Raw genomic sequence first — 18,460 nt, 5'->3', positions numbered from 1 at the left:
TGATCCTGTCACAACAATGTTGGTCAGGGGGTAGTTGTCTTGTGTGAAATTGTGTAACGGGTGGTAATAGGGTAAGGTAGTGAGGTTAAGAGGGTGGTTGAGGAATATTATAAGCTTTGTCTGAAGAAGTAGGTTTTCAGAGAACGCTTGAAAGTTTGTAGACCAGAGGAGAGTCTGCGAGATTGTGCGAGGGAGAGAATTCCATAAAGTGGGTGCAGCCTGAAAAAAGTCCTGTAACCGGGAATGGGAGGATGTAATGAGGGTGGATGAGAGATGCAGATCGAGTTGGGAGATATTTTGAGACAAGTGAGGAGATGTATGTAGGTGCAGCTTTGTTGATGGCCTTGTAGGTTAGTAATAGTATTTTATATTGGATTCGGTAGAAAACAGGCAGCCAGTGTAGAGACATACAGAGTAATTCAACAGAGGAATAACGATTTGCAAGGACTTGCCGCAGTGTGCAAAATAGATTGTAGGGGTTTGAGTCTGTTTTGGGGCAGACCAGTAAGGAGGGAATTGCAATAGTCAATGCGGGAGATAAGTGCATGAATTAAGGTTTTTGCAGTGTCTTGCGTGCGATATGTGCGAATTCTGGAAATGTTCTTTAGATTTATATAACATGATTTAGATACAGAGTCAATATGGGGAACAAAGGATAGGTCAAGGATTACACCTAGGCAGCGAGCTTGTGGGGTGAGATTTATGGTCATGTTATCAACAGAGATGGAAATGTCAGGTATGCTCTTGTTGGTGGGTGGGAATATTATTAACTCTGTTTTAGAAAGATTAAGTTTGAGTTGGCGAGAGGACATCCAAGATGATATGGCAGAAAGACAGTCAGTTACACGGGACAACAGAGATGTCGAGATATCAGGAGAGGATAGATAAATTTGGGTATCATCCGCATAGAGAAGATACTGAAATCCAAAGGAACTTATTAGATTGCCAAGAGAAGCGGCATAGATAGAGAACAGCAGAGGACCAAACACTGAGCCTTGTGGTACTCCAACTGATAAAGAAAGCAGAGCAGAGGTGGCCCCAGAGAAATTAACAGTGAAAGAGCGATTAGAAAGGTAGCATGAGAACCAGGATAGAACAGTATCTTGAAGCCCTAGGGATTGCAGCATTTGTATGAGAAGAGAGTGGTCAACAGTGTCGAATACAGCCGAGAGATCCAGGAGAATTAGGAGAGAGTAATGGCGTTTAGTTTTAGCAGTGATCAGATCATTGACAACCTTAGTCAACGCAGTCTCTGTAGAGTGTTGAGAACGAAAGCCAGACTGAAGAGAATCCAACAGGTTGTTTGCGGAAAGAAAGCGTGTGAGGCGAGTGTAGGCAAGTCTCTCCAGAAGCTTGGAGGGGCATGGCAGCTGAGAGATGGGACGGTAATTTGAGAGAGAGTTTGGGTCGGAATCTTGTTTTTTTAGAATAGGAGTAATCACTGCGTGCTTGTATAGTGATGGAAAGATGCCAGTAGCGAGTGAGAGATTACAGATTTTAGTTAGAGGTGAAATGAGCACAGGAGACAGGGATCTACCAATTTGCGAGGGAATAGGATCAAGAGGACAGGAGGTAGAGTAGGAAGATAAAAAGAGAGTAGAAATTTCCTCTTCATTTGTAGGGTTAAATGAAGAGAGGGTGTCAGAGGGTAGTGGGAAGGAATTGAGCTGATTGCTTGTCGAGGAAGCGGATACCATTTCTAGTCTGATCTTATCAATCTTATCCTTGAAGTAGGAAGCAAGATCCTGGGCATTGATAGTAGATGGATGGTTCGGGGTGGGAGGATTGAGAAGAGATTTAAATGTAATGGAAAGGCATTTGGGGTTAGAAGCCTGAGCATAGATAAGAGATTGGAAGTATGTTTCTTTTGCAGTGTCCAGAGCATTTCGATAGGAGCGGTAGACAGAAGTATATGTGAAGAAGTCATCAGGGGTTCGAGATTTACGCCAGTGACGTTCTGCTTTATGGGAAAGTTTTTGAAGAATTCGTGTTGCTTTAGTGTGCCACGGTTGACATTGAAGTCGACGTGTAGTATGTAGTGTCGCTGGAGCCACTTGATCAAGGACCGTTTACTTGTTCTTGCAGAATTGTTGGTGGTTGGCTGGCTACTGGAGGGAGGTAGGCTCAGAGGAAATTTAACGAAAAATTACTTCACAGAAGTGTAGTGGATAACTGGAATAGCCTCCCATCACAAGTGGTAGAGGCTACTCCAGTAGAACAATTTAAACATGCTTCGGATAGACATAAGAATACCCTTACAAAGAACTAAGGATCAAATAAGGTTTGAGGTTACCATAGGTTAAAATATGGGAGATAAGATGGGCCAAGAGGTTCTTATCTGCAGTCAAATTCTTTGTTTATGGAAATCTGGAAGTCCTGTTTTGAAAATCTGCAAAAATTCTATTAGAAGGCACAATGTTAACAAATTCTGAACGATGAGGCTCTTTATTTGAAACATAACACTCTATTCTAACCAGATAAAACTTCCCCCTAGCACAGGCATTTTTACATTTATTGTCTATATCTGAAAAATTGTTGTCAAAAAACTATAATCAAATCCAAACATCTACCAACCCAATCTGTCTAGTTGTTAGCATTCTAGTTACTGCTGAGACCACAGAGAGCATCCCTGTGACCTCTACACAAAACAGAGAGTATCCTTATGAATGCCACATAATACAGAAATCATGCTCTCACTCAACAAACTATTTTATCACCCCCAGCCAATTCATGACCCCGCACAGCCATTTCATCACCCTCCCAGCCATTCCAGCAACCACTAGTGGCCAAATCATTACCCCCACCAAGCCATTTAATCACCCATCCCTCCAAACATTTCACCACCCCCTCAGCCATTTCATCAACCACCAGCAGTTAATTTATGACCCCCCAACCATTTCATCCCCCATTACCCCAGCCATTTCATCACCTACCCCCCCCAAGACAATTCAATACCCCCCCCATTTAATTTAAAGGAATGCTCTTAATAGCCAAAATCTTGAACCCATCCCCGTGGACAGCAACTAGGCCTCCTTCATCCATAAACCAACATCTCTTATCCCAAACTCTATGGACTTATGATCCTGTGACATCAGCCTGAAAGCTTCCTTGTGTCTCCAAGTCTGGCCTTTGGATTTATAAAATAAGTGCACCTTTGCATGCTCCCCGCCATCTTCGGGTATGTCTCTGTCTAATATTTGGTATAAACAAACATCAGACTTAATCAATTGTTTTATATTCCTGCATCAACCCCCTCTCACTAGCCTTCTGCTCATCTTTCAGGGCTGTGTTGGTTAACGTAGATATGTCTACAAAGTTTCCTCTTCCAAATATGCTTGGGGAAATGAACCTAAAGCCAACTGTTTAGTGCAGGCAACAAACTCCTGTTTCTATTAGCCCTCAATATAATAGATGCTCCTTCGAAACCTTGTAAATCGGTTTGCCCTCTGTCTAAGTCTGCGCTATTGCCTAAACAATCACGAACATTACTATTCTCTACATTATTGTTATAATTGTACTCACCAATCTACTTGCCATGATGTTCCTCTCTGCACTTGTATTGGAAGCAGATTCCTTTTCATGGCCGTGTTGTTGGCTATAGACTTTGCTGGCACATCTTGATGGACATGACCAAGAACATGTGCAAACCTGTTGCATTTTTCCATGATGTGAGTCACAAAGTTTCTGGTGTTGATAGCTGCAACTCTGCCATCCACCGTCATATTGGTATTTATGTCTGTTGGGCAAGTAGTACTATGGGGAATGGCAGTAGGGTGTGTGTCAGGTGTAACCTTGCCCTTCTCTGCATTTTAACTTGTGTTGCCCATGTAAGTGTGGGACTGACTGTGGCCCATCAACATATTTGTGCATGCGGCATCCCCCTCTAACAGGCCACAGCAAATATTGACCCAAGTGGAAATTAATAAGATTGCGGACGTGCGTGTGATAATTTTTACCAATTATGCCCTATATGATTCACCCTTCCGATGTGAGTAAATGTGAATGACACTGAGATGATATATAAAATAACTGATGATGATGATGATGGTTATGAAAATTAGCTTTGGGGCAACATAGTTGAGAGTATAACCATATATAATGCTTCCCATTTAGGTTAATAGCTTCACCCAGAGCCGGATTTAGACCTCATGGGTCCTAAGGCAAGATACTGGTTTGGGGACCCCCTCCCTGAAACAATCCATAGTACTATATATTTGCAGCCTACCATATACCCCTATAGTTGAGAAGAAGTGAAGCTATGTGCCAACGCGGCACCAAAAGGAGGTGTTGCCATACCATTGGGGGCATGGCTTGCATCGTTGGGGGCGTACCTAACATGTGAAAAGAGCTAGGCCACCCTACTACAGAAAAAGACACCCCTAAATAATTACTGATCAGTCCCGTTTTTTAAGTAGTTGGGTCAAAACAACTTAATAAGTATTTAAGTCAGGACAGAAATACTTATTAAGTTGTTTGCAAAAATAATACGCATAAACTCAAGGATGTCCCCTTTGTCCCTCTATCATCACACTGTGCCCCTTCCCAATAACACATGTGCCCCTTCACATCACCTCTGTGCCCCTTCATAAATGTGTTTGAAACAACTTGTTTCCCCTTTTATATGTGCCATTGTGCCTGCGTTAGTTTGCTTGCCTTTCTATTACTTTCTTCTCCTCTGTTTTCTTCTTTATGTTTTCTCATATTCTGTTCTGTTTTGTCTTCTTTCTTGCCCCATCGGGCGTGCTGCTCCTCTCCTCTCCACGGTGAGTCTTCTCTGAATATGATGTCAGGCCTGAAGACATCACACTGCGTGAAGCATGCCCGACCTTCAGTGGAATGCAACGGCGCAGGGAGGAGGGGAGGAGGATGCCAGGGGCCATTGCAATCCTGTGATTTTTTTTTATCTCCCTCAAACGCATAACCCACCACCCTGCCTTGCCCCCTGGGAACCCTGCTGGACCCTAGGCAAGTGCCTAGGTTGCGTAGCTGTAAATCCGTCCCTGCCTTCACCTGCTATATCAACATTCTTTGCCCCTATATCCTATATGCTAGTGAGTGTGTGGGTGGTAGGTCTCTCCCCAAATACAGCTGCATTGTGATCCTGATTTTTTCCACTGCTGGTCACAACCTGCTTTGCTATTTGCATTCGCTGCATTACCACTGTTGAATTTGAATCTTTTACTGAAGCCTTTAAATGTCAGATATGACGCAGGCAGCTACTTCCCAGAAAGACCTCCGTGTGTTTGAATCACAACCTGCTATTGGCAACTCCGCAGAATGCTGATGCTGGGCAACAGGTGATGGGCGGCTTCTATCATCCCTGCTCTTTCTCCCACTTTTGTAAAGGTAGGGACAGTGCAGCCTATTACTGCAGCACATGGCCCTGTCTTCTAACAGGCCATGGCGGAATCCTGTTTCCTCCACAACACAGGCTTTTAGAGAAGACAGCGCACTGCACGTGAATAACTGGCATCGAATCTCTTATAAATTCTAAATAGATTCCTAAGGAATGAGTAGTGTTACTTTAATATCCATCCTCTGTCTATTGTGATTTTGACATTTTCGTTGGCCATTATTTAGGAGTGTGAGAATTATAAAACGGAAATATTTTACATTAACAAGGAATTAGTTTAACATTATTTTGTTAAAGTATTAAATACAATACATTCATGCCCAGTGGAACGGTAAAAAACAGATTTGGGCTTTCAGTTCTAATAATGTGGTATTTTTAGATATATATTATGTTTCTTAAAAAATTCAAAAAATATTTAAAAAAACTTTCATCCATTAAAAAACAATATAAGGACCTAATGACATTACTACATTTATTTACTTGATAGGAACAATTTTATGACTGTGCTGCCATCTACTGGCAGTAACTGCAAATCTGACCAGGTTTTGAAAATTTCCATTCCTGAAATACAGTAAAAAAGTGTTAAGTTACATACGGCTGAAATAAAAAAAATCATTGTTTCAAAACCACGATTAAGGAAATCAATCCTGTTCAGGGTGCCTATAACAGGGGGAAAGGTGCTCCCCTTATTCCTGGAAATCTGTTGGTATAACCTGTTTGCATCACATATTATTATTATTACCATTTATTTATATAGCGCCACTAATTCCGCAGTACTGTACAAAGAACTCACTCACATCAGTCCCTGCCCCATTGGGGCTTACAGTCTAAATTCCCTAACATACACACACACACACACACACACACACACAGACTAGGGTCAATTTGTTAGTAGCCAATAAACCTACCAGTATGTTTTTTTTAGATTGTGGGAGTAAACAGGAGCACCCGGAGGAAACCCACGCAAACACGGGGAGAACATACAAACTCTTCACAGATAAGGCCATGGTGGGGAATTGAACTCATGACCATCATCCCTCCTCTTTATCTTCTGCCTTACCAGTGCTGTAAGGCAGAAGTGCTAACCATTTAGCCACCGTGCTGCTCATATTCGGGGAATATACTCCAAATTTATTCAGAGAGACACTTTTCCCCCCCCCCAAAACTAAATTTTATCAGTACCTACAGGTGCACCATTTTGTTCTCTCATCTCAAAACAGCCCCATATGGAAAAATATCCCAATGTGAGTGCACCCACCTGTATCTCCCCAACAACAGAGGTGCAGTATGGGATGGACACAGGGGCAGGCTGGGCTGGGGGGCCTCTGCCCTCCGGGATGGTCCCATAGTTGGCTACCTTGGGCTGGGCCACCTGCATTTTTTTCCACTTTAAAATGTTCCCAATAGGCTGCTGAGTCGAGTCTTGCCCCCTGGGCTAAAATTTGCCAGCCCTCCCCTGGATGGACATGTATTGGCGAGCCCTCCAGTGACTGCTGTAGCCCCTGTGTGCAACCATCATAGATTATTTATTGTGTTATTGCTGGTGTTTTGCACTTTGGGATGTTTATTGTCCTTTTGTGGTTTATTGTTGTTTTGGAACAACTGTAAGATTCACTAATACCCATTTGAGACCTCTGCTACTCGCTGTCTGAGCTCTATTCTTATATATTAGTAAATTGATATAGATGTGTGTGAAGACACATCTGGGCCACACGTTTGTATCTTTCATTTAGTGAAAGAGAAGCAGGTGCGCTTCTTTAAAATTAGTGAAATGTGTACAAGTGAATTAAATGATTTGAGACGGCCACCAAGGACAACTGAGACCAATGTGTATGTGCAAACAAAAGACAAATGTTGTCCGGCGCTCAAAAGCAATGTATAAATCACTACGTCTCAGCATATACATAAAGGAGAATTTTGTGCACAATATACAATGCATCTCCTGTAGGGGAATCCCTAAGCCTGTGAAACACATGTATATTCAAGGTGTCTCATTTAAAACCTTTGGTTTACATCTTTCAGCCCGACATATACTGTATAGACCACATATATAGAAGGAAGACAGCAAGCTTAAATCATGAGAATTCATGCAGATTTTATTTGACAATTGAACACAGTAATGTACATTACCCAAATTACAATAATGTATGTTATCTAAATGGACATATTATAGGTTATTTATGAACCATAAGAGTGGAAAATGGTAGCGCAAATGCCCTTGTGACGTACGTACCTACTTTTGTATAACTGTAGCCATTTTATGGAGAAGTGGATGGATTTGCAGCCCATGTTGTGTCCGCATGGGGGTAAAATTATCCTATCTAGTTATTTTCCGGATGAGGGTGTTACTCTTGTGCAGATTATGTGCATACGTGCACCACATGCAGAATTGAGATCTCATTTTACAGGATAGGATTATTTAAATAAATGAGTGGAGAGAGTGCATATAAAGGGATGCTTCCCATACGTGGGGGACTGCAATGGCAGCTGCAGATGAGGGTGTAGCACAGAGACTCACATCATTTTGACCGGGCCCTGCTATCATGTCTTTTTACTGTGGAGGGAGGGGGGGGGGGGCATGTCCACTTCACTAGAAAGGAGAAGGATGAGGGAGAGTGGTCTGATCACCAGGATGTCCTGAAGACCTACCTGGAATTCCAGAATCCACCAAACATTCAGAGTGGACAAGAGTGTTCCCTGCTTTGTGGTAGGATGCACAGCCCTATTCTCCCTGAGTAACGAACTGAATTTATTTTGCCCCCTATACTTATGAGCCAGATTTTATACCACCCAGTTGCAAATTTGCAGGAAAAAGCATTTCTACGAGCCCTTCAACCAACATTATGAAAACCTATACACAAAAGTGACACATGTAATAAAGACGGCAACGGTGTCTCCCTTACACATAAATGAAGCTAAACGAAGAAGTATTTTAAGAGAAAAAAAAATATGTTTAACAATTGTTTTGCAAGCATTAAAATCATTCGCCATCTAGTGATCAATTTTGGAAGTTCTGAAACAACTGACTACTGTAAAGTAAACACACATTTAGATGTTGCTTGAGAGCACCTCTGCAAGCAAAAGGATAAAAATACAAACATGATTATATAAAAGTAATGCAAAATCCATGTTGCTTGAGAGCAACATTGCAAAATAAAGGGTTAAATAAAGGTGACAGGACTAAAGAGGTGGTAGGCGGGACTTTTACGTGACGTGGCTCTTTCCTCCATGCACATTTTCAGGTTTCCCTGCAAAACCCACATGGTGGAAAGTTCTGGGGACAATTTTAAGAACCACAAAGTGGGCGCACACTTTAAGATGAGCTAGGTGTAGAAGTAGGTGGACTTGTTTACATAAGACAGCATTGCGGGACTATGGTTTAAATATGGCCATCTATAAAACATGCCCACAGTGGTTTTAGCAAAGAAGAAGAAACTTTATGTAAAAGAGCATCCTGGGAATTGTAATGCTGTCAAGTATCACAAGTGTACAGAGCTAAGACTGATAAAACACTGCTCGACTGGGCTGTGACTGTGTCCTACATAACATGCTGAAACCTGCTGAAATACAGAACTAAATTATAAATTAACTTGCGGTGCTATACATGCCAGTGATATCAATAAATTATTCATGAACTTCTATGTCCAGATATCCTTTTGCATTCTGGAACTTGTTAGTTGTGAAATCAATCAGCAATTGTTTGTTGCCAGACTTATATGGGGTTATTGATAGGGGAATTGTGATGGTCTCATTCGGCTTCACTGTGCATCCCCTACAGACAAAAAACACATAATAACATTATTACATTTACATACAACACAGCACCAACGAGTCTATGCATCAAGCGTATTTGACATTTAAAAGATGCAGAAACTACTGTTTAAGTATATTTGCTATGCATTAACTTCACAGAAATCTCCTCCGTTTAGGCAAATACCGTGCAGCACTGCAATTGCCATAAATTAATATTAGGACTGCGATGTTCGGCAATGCATCAAGCTTTGATAAGCTTTGCATTGCACAGACAGGTAACGCCATCTCGCTTCTTCTGGGATTCTGCTGAAGCCTATTCGACTTTGCAGAGTCCATTACAGAGGAAGTGCTGTGCGCATGTGCACACCCTGTTTACCGGCAGTGCTCGACTTCACCGGGGCTCCCAGAGTAGCCCGGGCATGGTGCATTCAAGCGTTGCATAATTAAATATGCATCACTACTATGTGCAGTGATGCATATTTAGTTGCACCACATCTTATTAATGCATAGACTTTCAAATATTGAAATTATTGTTAGCTTTTCCAACAAATGTGGGATGTCATATTATTCAGACTTACAGGTCTACAGTATTTCTTGTGCAATACCAAGATTATGTGCCTCATGTACAGTTAGGGATAAATCCAGAGAAAATTAAAATAGGATTTCGTAACTAGTACATTAATTGCCAATAGTTTTGCAAAAATAATATCATAACATATATAAACTTTAATATAATATGTTCTATTAAGATGCCATCAGTGAAGTTATGATTATGTGTGATTTTGAGGGTCTAATTTGTTTTGAAAAACACAAACTTTGGTTGTTACCATCAGACTCTGCTCTTCATGATACAGGGATGTAAAAGCAAATCATGCACCAAAGAAATAGCTTTCTGAAGATTTCAGTACAAGGAGTTGCTGATGCTCATGTAGCTGGAAATGTTATGAAACTACTACTAAAAGGCGTTTCTAAAGTAAAGTACTGCTCTTCAAAATGACTATTCTATGGTTTAGTGAAGGCCATCAATAAGTTAAGAAGCTCTGGATAGATGTGCCATGTGTCTTGGCAGCTAATATGCACAATTAAATTTCTTCCATGCACTCCAAGCACCATTATGGGCTACAGATACGACCAGATATGACCAAAACAGAGAATTTCCTCTCCAAATACATTACTTTTTGTAAACACAAGTATATTGTTAGTAAAAGGAAAAAAGTCCATCAATAAGAGGATCAATTTTATCGTATAGAAAACACAAAGTTACAAAACAGTGAAATGTTTTGAGAAAGAAGATAACATTTTCAACAAATTTCAACAGTTCTAAACAATAGTATTTTAGCTTGTACGATTGCACTATGTGAGCTAATTGGACCGGTGTTACCGTCTTCTGGGGTAGACGGCTGCACTTCAGACAGACCAGCCAAGAATATCACAGCAGTCAATTGTTTTGGGCTGACTAGCCACAGCTAGTTTTATTTTCCAGTCAAAAAAATAAACTAACAGAAACAAGATCCTTGTCTGTCCGATACGAAGTAAACATACAGAACCACCCTCTGTCAAGTGAGGGACCTTGTGTCCCACACACATACAAAATACAAGACTTACTGGTCACCATTTGCAGTGTCTCTCAGAAGGCATCCAACCTCCTCCCCAAATGTGAGAGACACCCCCCAGGTACCCTTACCACTTTTTCCTACAGCTGAAAAGCACACTCTGGGAAGCTTTTCCCACACACACAAACAATCTCCCTGGAGTTTTAATGTACACAAGGCAGAAAGCCTGGGACATATAACTCTGCCATTCAGCCCTTTCCTCATGCTTCTGTCACAACTATCCATGGAGGACTGTGTATAAAATAACAAACACTCACTTTCGCTTCGTGTCATCTTTATTACTTCGCTCGCACTCTGTTTTGGAACGTTTACATTGTAGCCAATTTTACAATGATATTTATTTAAAAATTATTTATGTTACTGTAGAATTGGAAACAAATATTCTGGAACCAATGACCATGGGTCGATCCAGAACTGGGACAATGCTCCTTGGAGAGAATAGCTGAAAGTGAAATGCTTGAAACTAAATGAGATACATGCATTACAACAAAAGAACCTGATCTCAGCCATAAAGCATAGCGATAGTATGGTGGCTTGGGGCCAGCAATATATGGAAATTTTCTGCTACAGATTTGCCAAATCATACTGATCCAACTGACTTTTCACATTGCTGTGAAGTTCTATTCTGAAAAGAGTGCAGGCAACCTGTGGCTCTCCAACTGTTGGGGAGCTAGAAGTCTGGGCATGTTCACACTATAAGTGCCAGCATGTATAGTCAGCCAGAGCACCAGGCTGGAAAAGCAAGCTGGCATACTGCCATTGTCGACCTCTGTTCTAGAGGCTGCATGATAGATGCTAGTGGCAGTGAAAGTCCAGTAATTACAGCTGATGGTTAGGTAAAGAGAGTCTTGTAAGCTTACCTTACGGTTGCTGGATCTTTGAGCAGACCGCTGCCTTCTGCCGTCACCACAATATCAGTGACGTCTTTGTCCAGAGGGTTTGTAAATACTATTTCAGCAGCAACAGGTTTGTTCAAGTAGGCCTTTCCCTTTATCTGTAAATAATCATGGGACGAAATGATTCCAAAGTGGTGAAACAGGACATGGATATCACACAAACATCTGCTGGCAAAGTCCATGTTTAGCTTTAAAGCACATCTCTCTACCAAAATATCTGTACATTACTTTTTGCAATTAATAAGCCTAATCTCACATGGGCGTCACTAGGCAGAAAAGTGCAGCATTTTGATGATCCTGTAGCGACATCCATGTCATACAGGAAGTGCTTCAGAGAATTTCAACTGTATGAATGCTGCATGTATTCTAGAACACCACTATCATGACAGCCTATAGTTATAATGTGTGTTTCAGTGACTGCTGCCATTCTAACAGTAATGTATATTCACTGTGAGTTATATTAATAATGCTATGTGAGTTATTAAATATTCTCCACTCCACTGAAACTGCCCTGGCTAAAGTCACCAATGACCTCCTCTCTGCAAAAGCCAGGGGCCACTTCTCCCTTCTCATCCTCCTTGACCTCTCTGCAGCCTTTGACACCGTTTACCACCCCCTCCTCCTTCACACCCTCCAGTCTTTCTGCCTCTCCGGCCCAGTCCTGTCCTGGTTCACCTCTTACCTTACTAACCGTTCCTTCTCTGTCACCACCTCTGGGTCTCTCTCCCCCCCATCCACCCTTCCAGTCGGGGTCCCTCAGGGCTCTGTTCTGGGACCCTTACTCTTCTCTCTATACACCTCCTCCCTGGGTGAACTCATCAGCTCCTTCGGCTTCAGCTACCACCTTTACGCTGACGACACTCAACTATACCTCTCCTCTCCTGATCTTTCTCCCTCCCTCCTCTCTAGGGTGTCCGCCTGCCTCTCTGCCATCTCCTCCTGGATGTCCTCTCGATTCCTCAAACTTAACCTTGCCAAAACTGAGCTCAGAGTTTTTCCTCCCTCATCCCCTTCTGACCTCTCCATCACTGTCGACAACACCTCTATCTCCCCTGTCCCCCAACTTCGCTGCCTTGGTGTCATCCTCGACTCCTCTCTCTCCTTTGGCCCCCACATCCTCTCTCTTGCTAAATCCTGCCGCTTCCAGCTGCGCGACATCGCTCGCATCCGGCCCTTCCTCTCCCAAGATGCCACCAAATGCCTTATCCACTCTCTGATCATCTCCCGCCTGGACTACTGCAACCTCCTCCTCACTGGCCTCCCCCACTCTCATCTCGATCCCCTTCGATCCGTCCTTAACGCTGCAGCTAGGCTTATTTTCCTCTCTCGCCGCTCCTCTTTTGTCTCCCCCCTCTACCTAGCCCTTCACTGGCTCCCATTCCCCTTCAGAATCCTCTTTAAGCTCCTCACACTCACCTACAAGGCCCTCGCCAACTCCACTGCGCCCTACATCTCCACCCTCCTCTCTATTCATGCTCCATCCCGCCCTCTCCGTTCTGCCTCTGACCGTCGCCTCTCTTCCCCCCTTATAACCTCCTCCCACGCGCGTATCCAAAACTTCGCCCGCGCTGCCCCCCTCCACTGGAACAAGCTCCCTCCCTCCATCAGATCTTCCCCTAATCTGTCCAGTTTCAAATGGGCCGTAAAAACCCACCTTTTTCTTAAAGCCTTTCTGTCTCCCACTTAACTTCCTACCTTATCTTCTGCCTCTGTCCCCCTACTCTCCCTCTCTCCCCTGCGTCTCTCTGTCTGTCCACCCCTCCCCTTAGATTGTACGCTCCTCTGAGCAGGGCCATCTCTCCTCCTGTTTCCACCACTTCTAACTCTGCTCTCCAGCTACTTAGCCCTCCTCCTCGAGGGTCCTCCACCCCACGTCCACTCTCGCTCCCTCCTCCCCCCTGGGGGTCTCCCTGTCTTCCGCGCCCTCCTTCTTGGGCCCCGTCATTTGCGGATCCTCCCTCCCCCTTCCCCGCCCTCTCTAGCTGTGCATTGAGCGTACTGAGTTGCTGTGTTTACTGTACTGTGCTGTCTCCCATTGTATTGTGATTTTGTTTGTCTCTGTACGGCGCTGCGGATGCCTTGTGGCGCCTTATAAATAAATATTAATAATAATAATAATTAACGCTGCATGATCACAAAGGAAAATATTTTCTCAAGAAATGATGTTATATCATGTGAGTAGAAAGATCAATCACAAGTCACAATCACTTGATTGGTCCTCCAGCTCACAACCTCCCCTAACCCCTTTTGGCCAGGAGTCCTGGGGAAAATGTTTGCATGAAACGGCCCCTGGAGGGGGATGGGCCATATTAAGACAATATTTACTTAGGTAGTAATGGCTAAGTGGTTAGCACTTCTGCCTCACAGTGGTGGGGTCATGAGTTCAATTTCCGACCATGGCCTTATCTGTGTGGAGTTTGTATGTTCTCCCTGTGTTTGCGTGGGTTTCCTCCGGGTGCTCTGGTTTCCTCACACACTCCAAAAACCATACAAGTAGGTTAATTGGCTGCAATCAAAATTGACCCTAGTCTCTCTCTGTCTGAGTGTGTGTATGTATGTTAGGGAATTTAGACTGTAAGCCCCAATGGGGCAGGGACTGATGTGAGTGAGTTCTCTGTACAGCGCTGCGGAATCAGTGGCACTATATAAATAAATGGTGGTGATGATGATAATGATGATGAACCTACAGTGGAAGCAGCCACTTTATGGGCAGCAACAATATTTCTGAGAATAGAGCCTATCAGTTCGCTCTATGTTAATAGTAAATTAAGAGTTGGGTCTGCTGGATCTCCATCTACATTAACACTTCTAGATCTAACGGTAACTTGTAAAATGCTATTTTATGCTAGAACTAATAGCAACTTGTCAGCCGCCCTGATTTTCTTAGGAAGCTACCAGTTTCCTGGCAGACATAAGTGGCACAGACTACTATGAGAAATGGTTGGTCGCCTCATGGTACATGAGCATGGTCTGGATGGATTAACATCATCTGTGTGGACTGGAGGTGATCCTTAATAATCTCAGAATTTTCATTCAGGAAAGATGAGATATGTAATAGTGTTATTGCGAGGGAGCGATCTGATCTGGACTTCCCTTACACTCCCATAGAGCACAACACAAGACTTCATAATGTCACCTTCGTTCCCCACTATACCACTAAGTGCTGAGTTTTGTATTTATTGGGAGAGGGGAAGGATTCACACATCAGATGTTGACTTAAGGACTCTTGAGCTGTGAAATGGGACTACTGGTGCCAGAATTGAATTATAATCATACTCTGCAGCAAGTAGTGGTTACTTTACTTGCTCTTTGCATGTGATCTTTTGATACAGTCATATGTGAGTAGCAATATGTCTTACAATTATTGTACCATGCTTATTGTGGCATAAATCATATACAATTATATAGAAGTAGTTGAACCTCGAGATTTAAATACATTTTTTGTATATTTAATGTAATACACATTCTTTTATTAAATTATGGCAACTGCAAAACTAACTTTAAATATACAGAGAAGTAAAAATAGCAAAAAAAGAGTAGAATTCTTTGATAGGCAAACATTAATTTTATTGTAATCTTTAAAAGTAATACAATAAAAAAAAAGAATCACACGTTAGAGTCAATTTAAGGCACAATTGCTTTAAAACTTATGAGAAAAGAAAATAGTGTTAGTGTGTCTAGATTAACTCCTTTTTCGACTTGAGGGTAAATATTATAAATCATACCTTAATTTCAAATTTCGGATTTTTAAGGACAACACTTGCTTGGACAATCACTATTCCGTTGGATGGTTCAGAGGTACACGCGGCTGTCACCTCGATTGCGTTATCTGGGGTGAGTAGATCCTCATACTGCGCATAGGTTATGATCACTGGCTCTTCCTTCACTGAATAGAAGAATATATTGTAGAATATCATCATCATTTATTTATATAGCGCCACTAATACTGCAGCGCTGTACAGAGAACTCATTCACATCAGTCCCTGCCCCATTGGGGCTTGCAGTCTAAATTCTCTAACACACACTTAGACACACAGACACACAGACTAGGGTCAATTTTGTTAGCAGCCAATTAACCTACCAGTATGTTTTTGGAGTGTGGGAGGAAACCGGAGCACCCAGAGCAAACCCACGGGGATAACATACAAACTCCTCACAGATAAGGCCATGGTCGGGAATAGAACTCATGACCCCAGTGCTGTAAGGCAAATTGTATATTTATATTACTTATTCATAAAAAGTATTTTACTAGGAAAATATACATTTTAAGTCGGGGGTGCACGCAGGGGGGGTTTCTGGGTCTCCAGAAACCCCTCCCCTCAAGAAGTGCACCTGTACTATCCAGCAGCCACGGCGCTGTCAAAGAAGCTTCCGCGGCGGTGCTGTATTGTACAGCACCGCCGCTTCTTTGACAGCGCCGTGGCTGCTGGATAGTACAGTGCTGCCAAAACGGAGCTCATGTTCAGCTCTCGCTTTTTTTTCTTTCTTTTTTTGGGGGGGGAGGGGTGCGCCCCTGTAAGTTACTATTCATTTTCAAGTATGTCCTGGATACATCATATACAATTGTGACGTGTTCACAGACAGAAGGTATTAGAGTGCTACAATCACATACAAGCTTATAGAACAGAGTGATGGAGGTTATTAAATAGCTTAGACATGTGTCAGTTTTTAGTGACTCAGAAAGGTTGTTCTAGAAATTGGGAGTTTAGTAGGAGAAGGCAGAACACCCATGCTCAAATGATTAACATGAGGAACCACTGCCCAGCTTCTGGAAGTCGTTGAAAAGTTTAGTAAACTGCAGCTGTAAGAAGCTTGTATTTGGGTATATTACTTTTTAAAGACTTTTTGTCTGTGTCGGCCGCAAGACAGTGTTGGCAGCATAGTTAGCATGTTAGGGCCTGATTCATGGTCAGACGTACGTCCATTTGCATAGTGCGCATGCTCAGAAACGGGCCTTCAGCTAATGAATGCAATTGTATGCAATTCATGTCTGAATGCAAATGACACTTATGACTGTCTACTACTTGAGAGATAGAATGGGAGAGGGGAGGGTTGGACTAACGTAGGCCATGGACAGTCGTTCCGACGCAGATGCAGCCGATTCAAAGCCTGGGTTTCTCATAAGTACGCTTGTTTTCAGGATTATCCTTTGTACCCACTACAGGGCAGGTGTAAATGCCGACTTTTAGTGATAATTGTCACAACAAAGTCTTTGATTTTAAAAGTATATGCACGCGTGACATTAGCTAGCACAGATCTTTATGTAATTAGTATAAAAATTATTTTAAAAAAATTCAAAAAATATTTCTAGAATGGATTATACTGTTAAGAGTTGTTCTTTTATTTTATATTACAATTTTTTAAAAATGTGTTCTGTTGTTTCCTTTTATTGTACTTTCGCTTGTGTGTATACCGCAGTCTGTTTATGTCTAGATACAGCATTTCCTGGTTAGCCAGAGTGCACTTGCACCCAGATTCAAATGGAAGCATATCTTGAGATACGCTTGGGTTTGAATACGGTTGGAACTACACCTGTTCTATGCTATTTTTTTTAAATGCAGCTTGCGTCAGAACTTGAGTCACGCCCTTAGTGTGTGTTTGTTACAATTGTGTATATAGATTTATATAGCATACCCAAGGACATAAAGGAGTAAAGGAGGTGAAGAAGAGGAGAACACTGTAGCTGGAAACACTGACACTGCACTCCAACGCATGCACCTGCTTTGTGCACAGCCTGGACACTCCTTATTGAGCATGGTTCCAAAAACTGCTTTATAACAATGTTTGTTTCCTTTATTATGCCGCTGTTTGTGATCTCACCTTCAACCCTTACTAGCTAATTACCTTACATCCCCTCTCACGTATGTCATTTTCCTAATTTACTATGGTTTACTAATGACCTTTCCATTTTCTCATGTATGATCTCTGTTACCACTTTATCCCTCTGCCACTACTGCTTAGTAATCTACTTAATTACTACCGCTACTTCTCTGCCCAGTCCTGGCTGATTCAGCTACTCTTATCAAATTACTCCACTATCACCCCTCTTCAGGCCTGGCGTCCCATCTGTCAGACAGACAGTGTGAATAAAGTTCTTTCCCGGCGCCCCCCCTCCCCTCCCTGAATGCATCACTCCGCCTCTGCGTGATGAAGGCGCGGACCAGCTAGAGAAAAGGTAAGTAAACTCTCCTTTTTTTTTAGTGTGTTCGCAGGGGGGGGCGTGGGCGGCGAAATTTTGCCTAGGGTCGCCGTGAACCCTAGCACCGGCGCTGCCCCTCTTATCTCACATGTCTTCTTCTCTCTCATTACCCCTCCATACATACAATTTCCACCCTTCTCCTATATACCTCCCTCTCCCCACTTTCCAACATCCCAGCTCTCTTTCCCTTCCACCGCCTGTAGCTTCAAATGTTCTGCTACCTTTACACTCATCAATGCATATCCTACACTAACTGGTACTTCCTTCTCACCCACATATTTCCTTCACCTCTTGTTCCTACTGGTTGCCCCAAACCCGGACTCCCACTCTCTGACATTCCCCTCACTCTTTCCCAAGGGGAACCAGTTTACCATAAAGGTATTGAAGTAGTCCTACTATTCTCCTTGGTTGCATCGCTGTATCACCCCCTTGAACTCTCCCTCTTCAAAGTCCATGCCATATGTTTCTTTTCTCTACTCCACACTTGTGTTGCTCCCATCTATCACCTCCAGGACCAGTTACCTAATTTGTCGACAACTTTTCCACCTAGCTGCCTTATTTAATTTCCACAGACCTATCCAAACTTTTTCTAGGGGTTTTCAACATCCCCATTGACAACCCTCTTGGCACTGTTGCCTCTAAACTC

The 18,460-nt window shown here is 42.7% G+C and overlaps 1 protein-coding gene across 1 annotated transcript in view; it reads right to left on the bottom strand.

Annotated features, from left to right (window-relative positions):
• Window positions 1-7,428: 7,428 nt before the first annotated feature.
• LOC142095416 (protein-glutamine gamma-glutamyltransferase E-like) overlaps window positions 7,429-18,460 on the bottom strand; it is a 41,399-nt gene continuing 30,367 nt past the window's right edge. The window contains exons 4-6 of the mRNA XM_075178363.1: window positions 15,341-15,501; window positions 11,580-11,713; window positions 7,429-9,125 (exon numbers count right to left, since the gene is read on the bottom strand). Coding sequence (XP_075034464.1) covers window positions 8,978-9,125; window positions 11,580-11,713; window positions 15,341-15,501 — 443 coding nt within the window. The 3' untranslated portion in view covers window positions 7,429-8,977. The remainder of the gene's footprint in view (window positions 9,126-11,579; window positions 11,714-15,340; window positions 15,502-18,460) is intronic.

This window comes from Mixophyes fleayi, chromosome 6 (genome assembly GCF_038048845.1).
Source record: "Mixophyes fleayi isolate aMixFle1 chromosome 6, aMixFle1.hap1, whole genome shotgun sequence".
In the NCBI taxonomy this organism is placed as follows: domain Eukaryota; kingdom Metazoa; phylum Chordata; class Amphibia; order Anura; family Limnodynastidae; genus Mixophyes; species Mixophyes fleayi.
The sequence above is the reverse complement of the archived record's forward strand: the minus strand, read 5'-3'. Positions and strand labels throughout refer to the sequence as shown.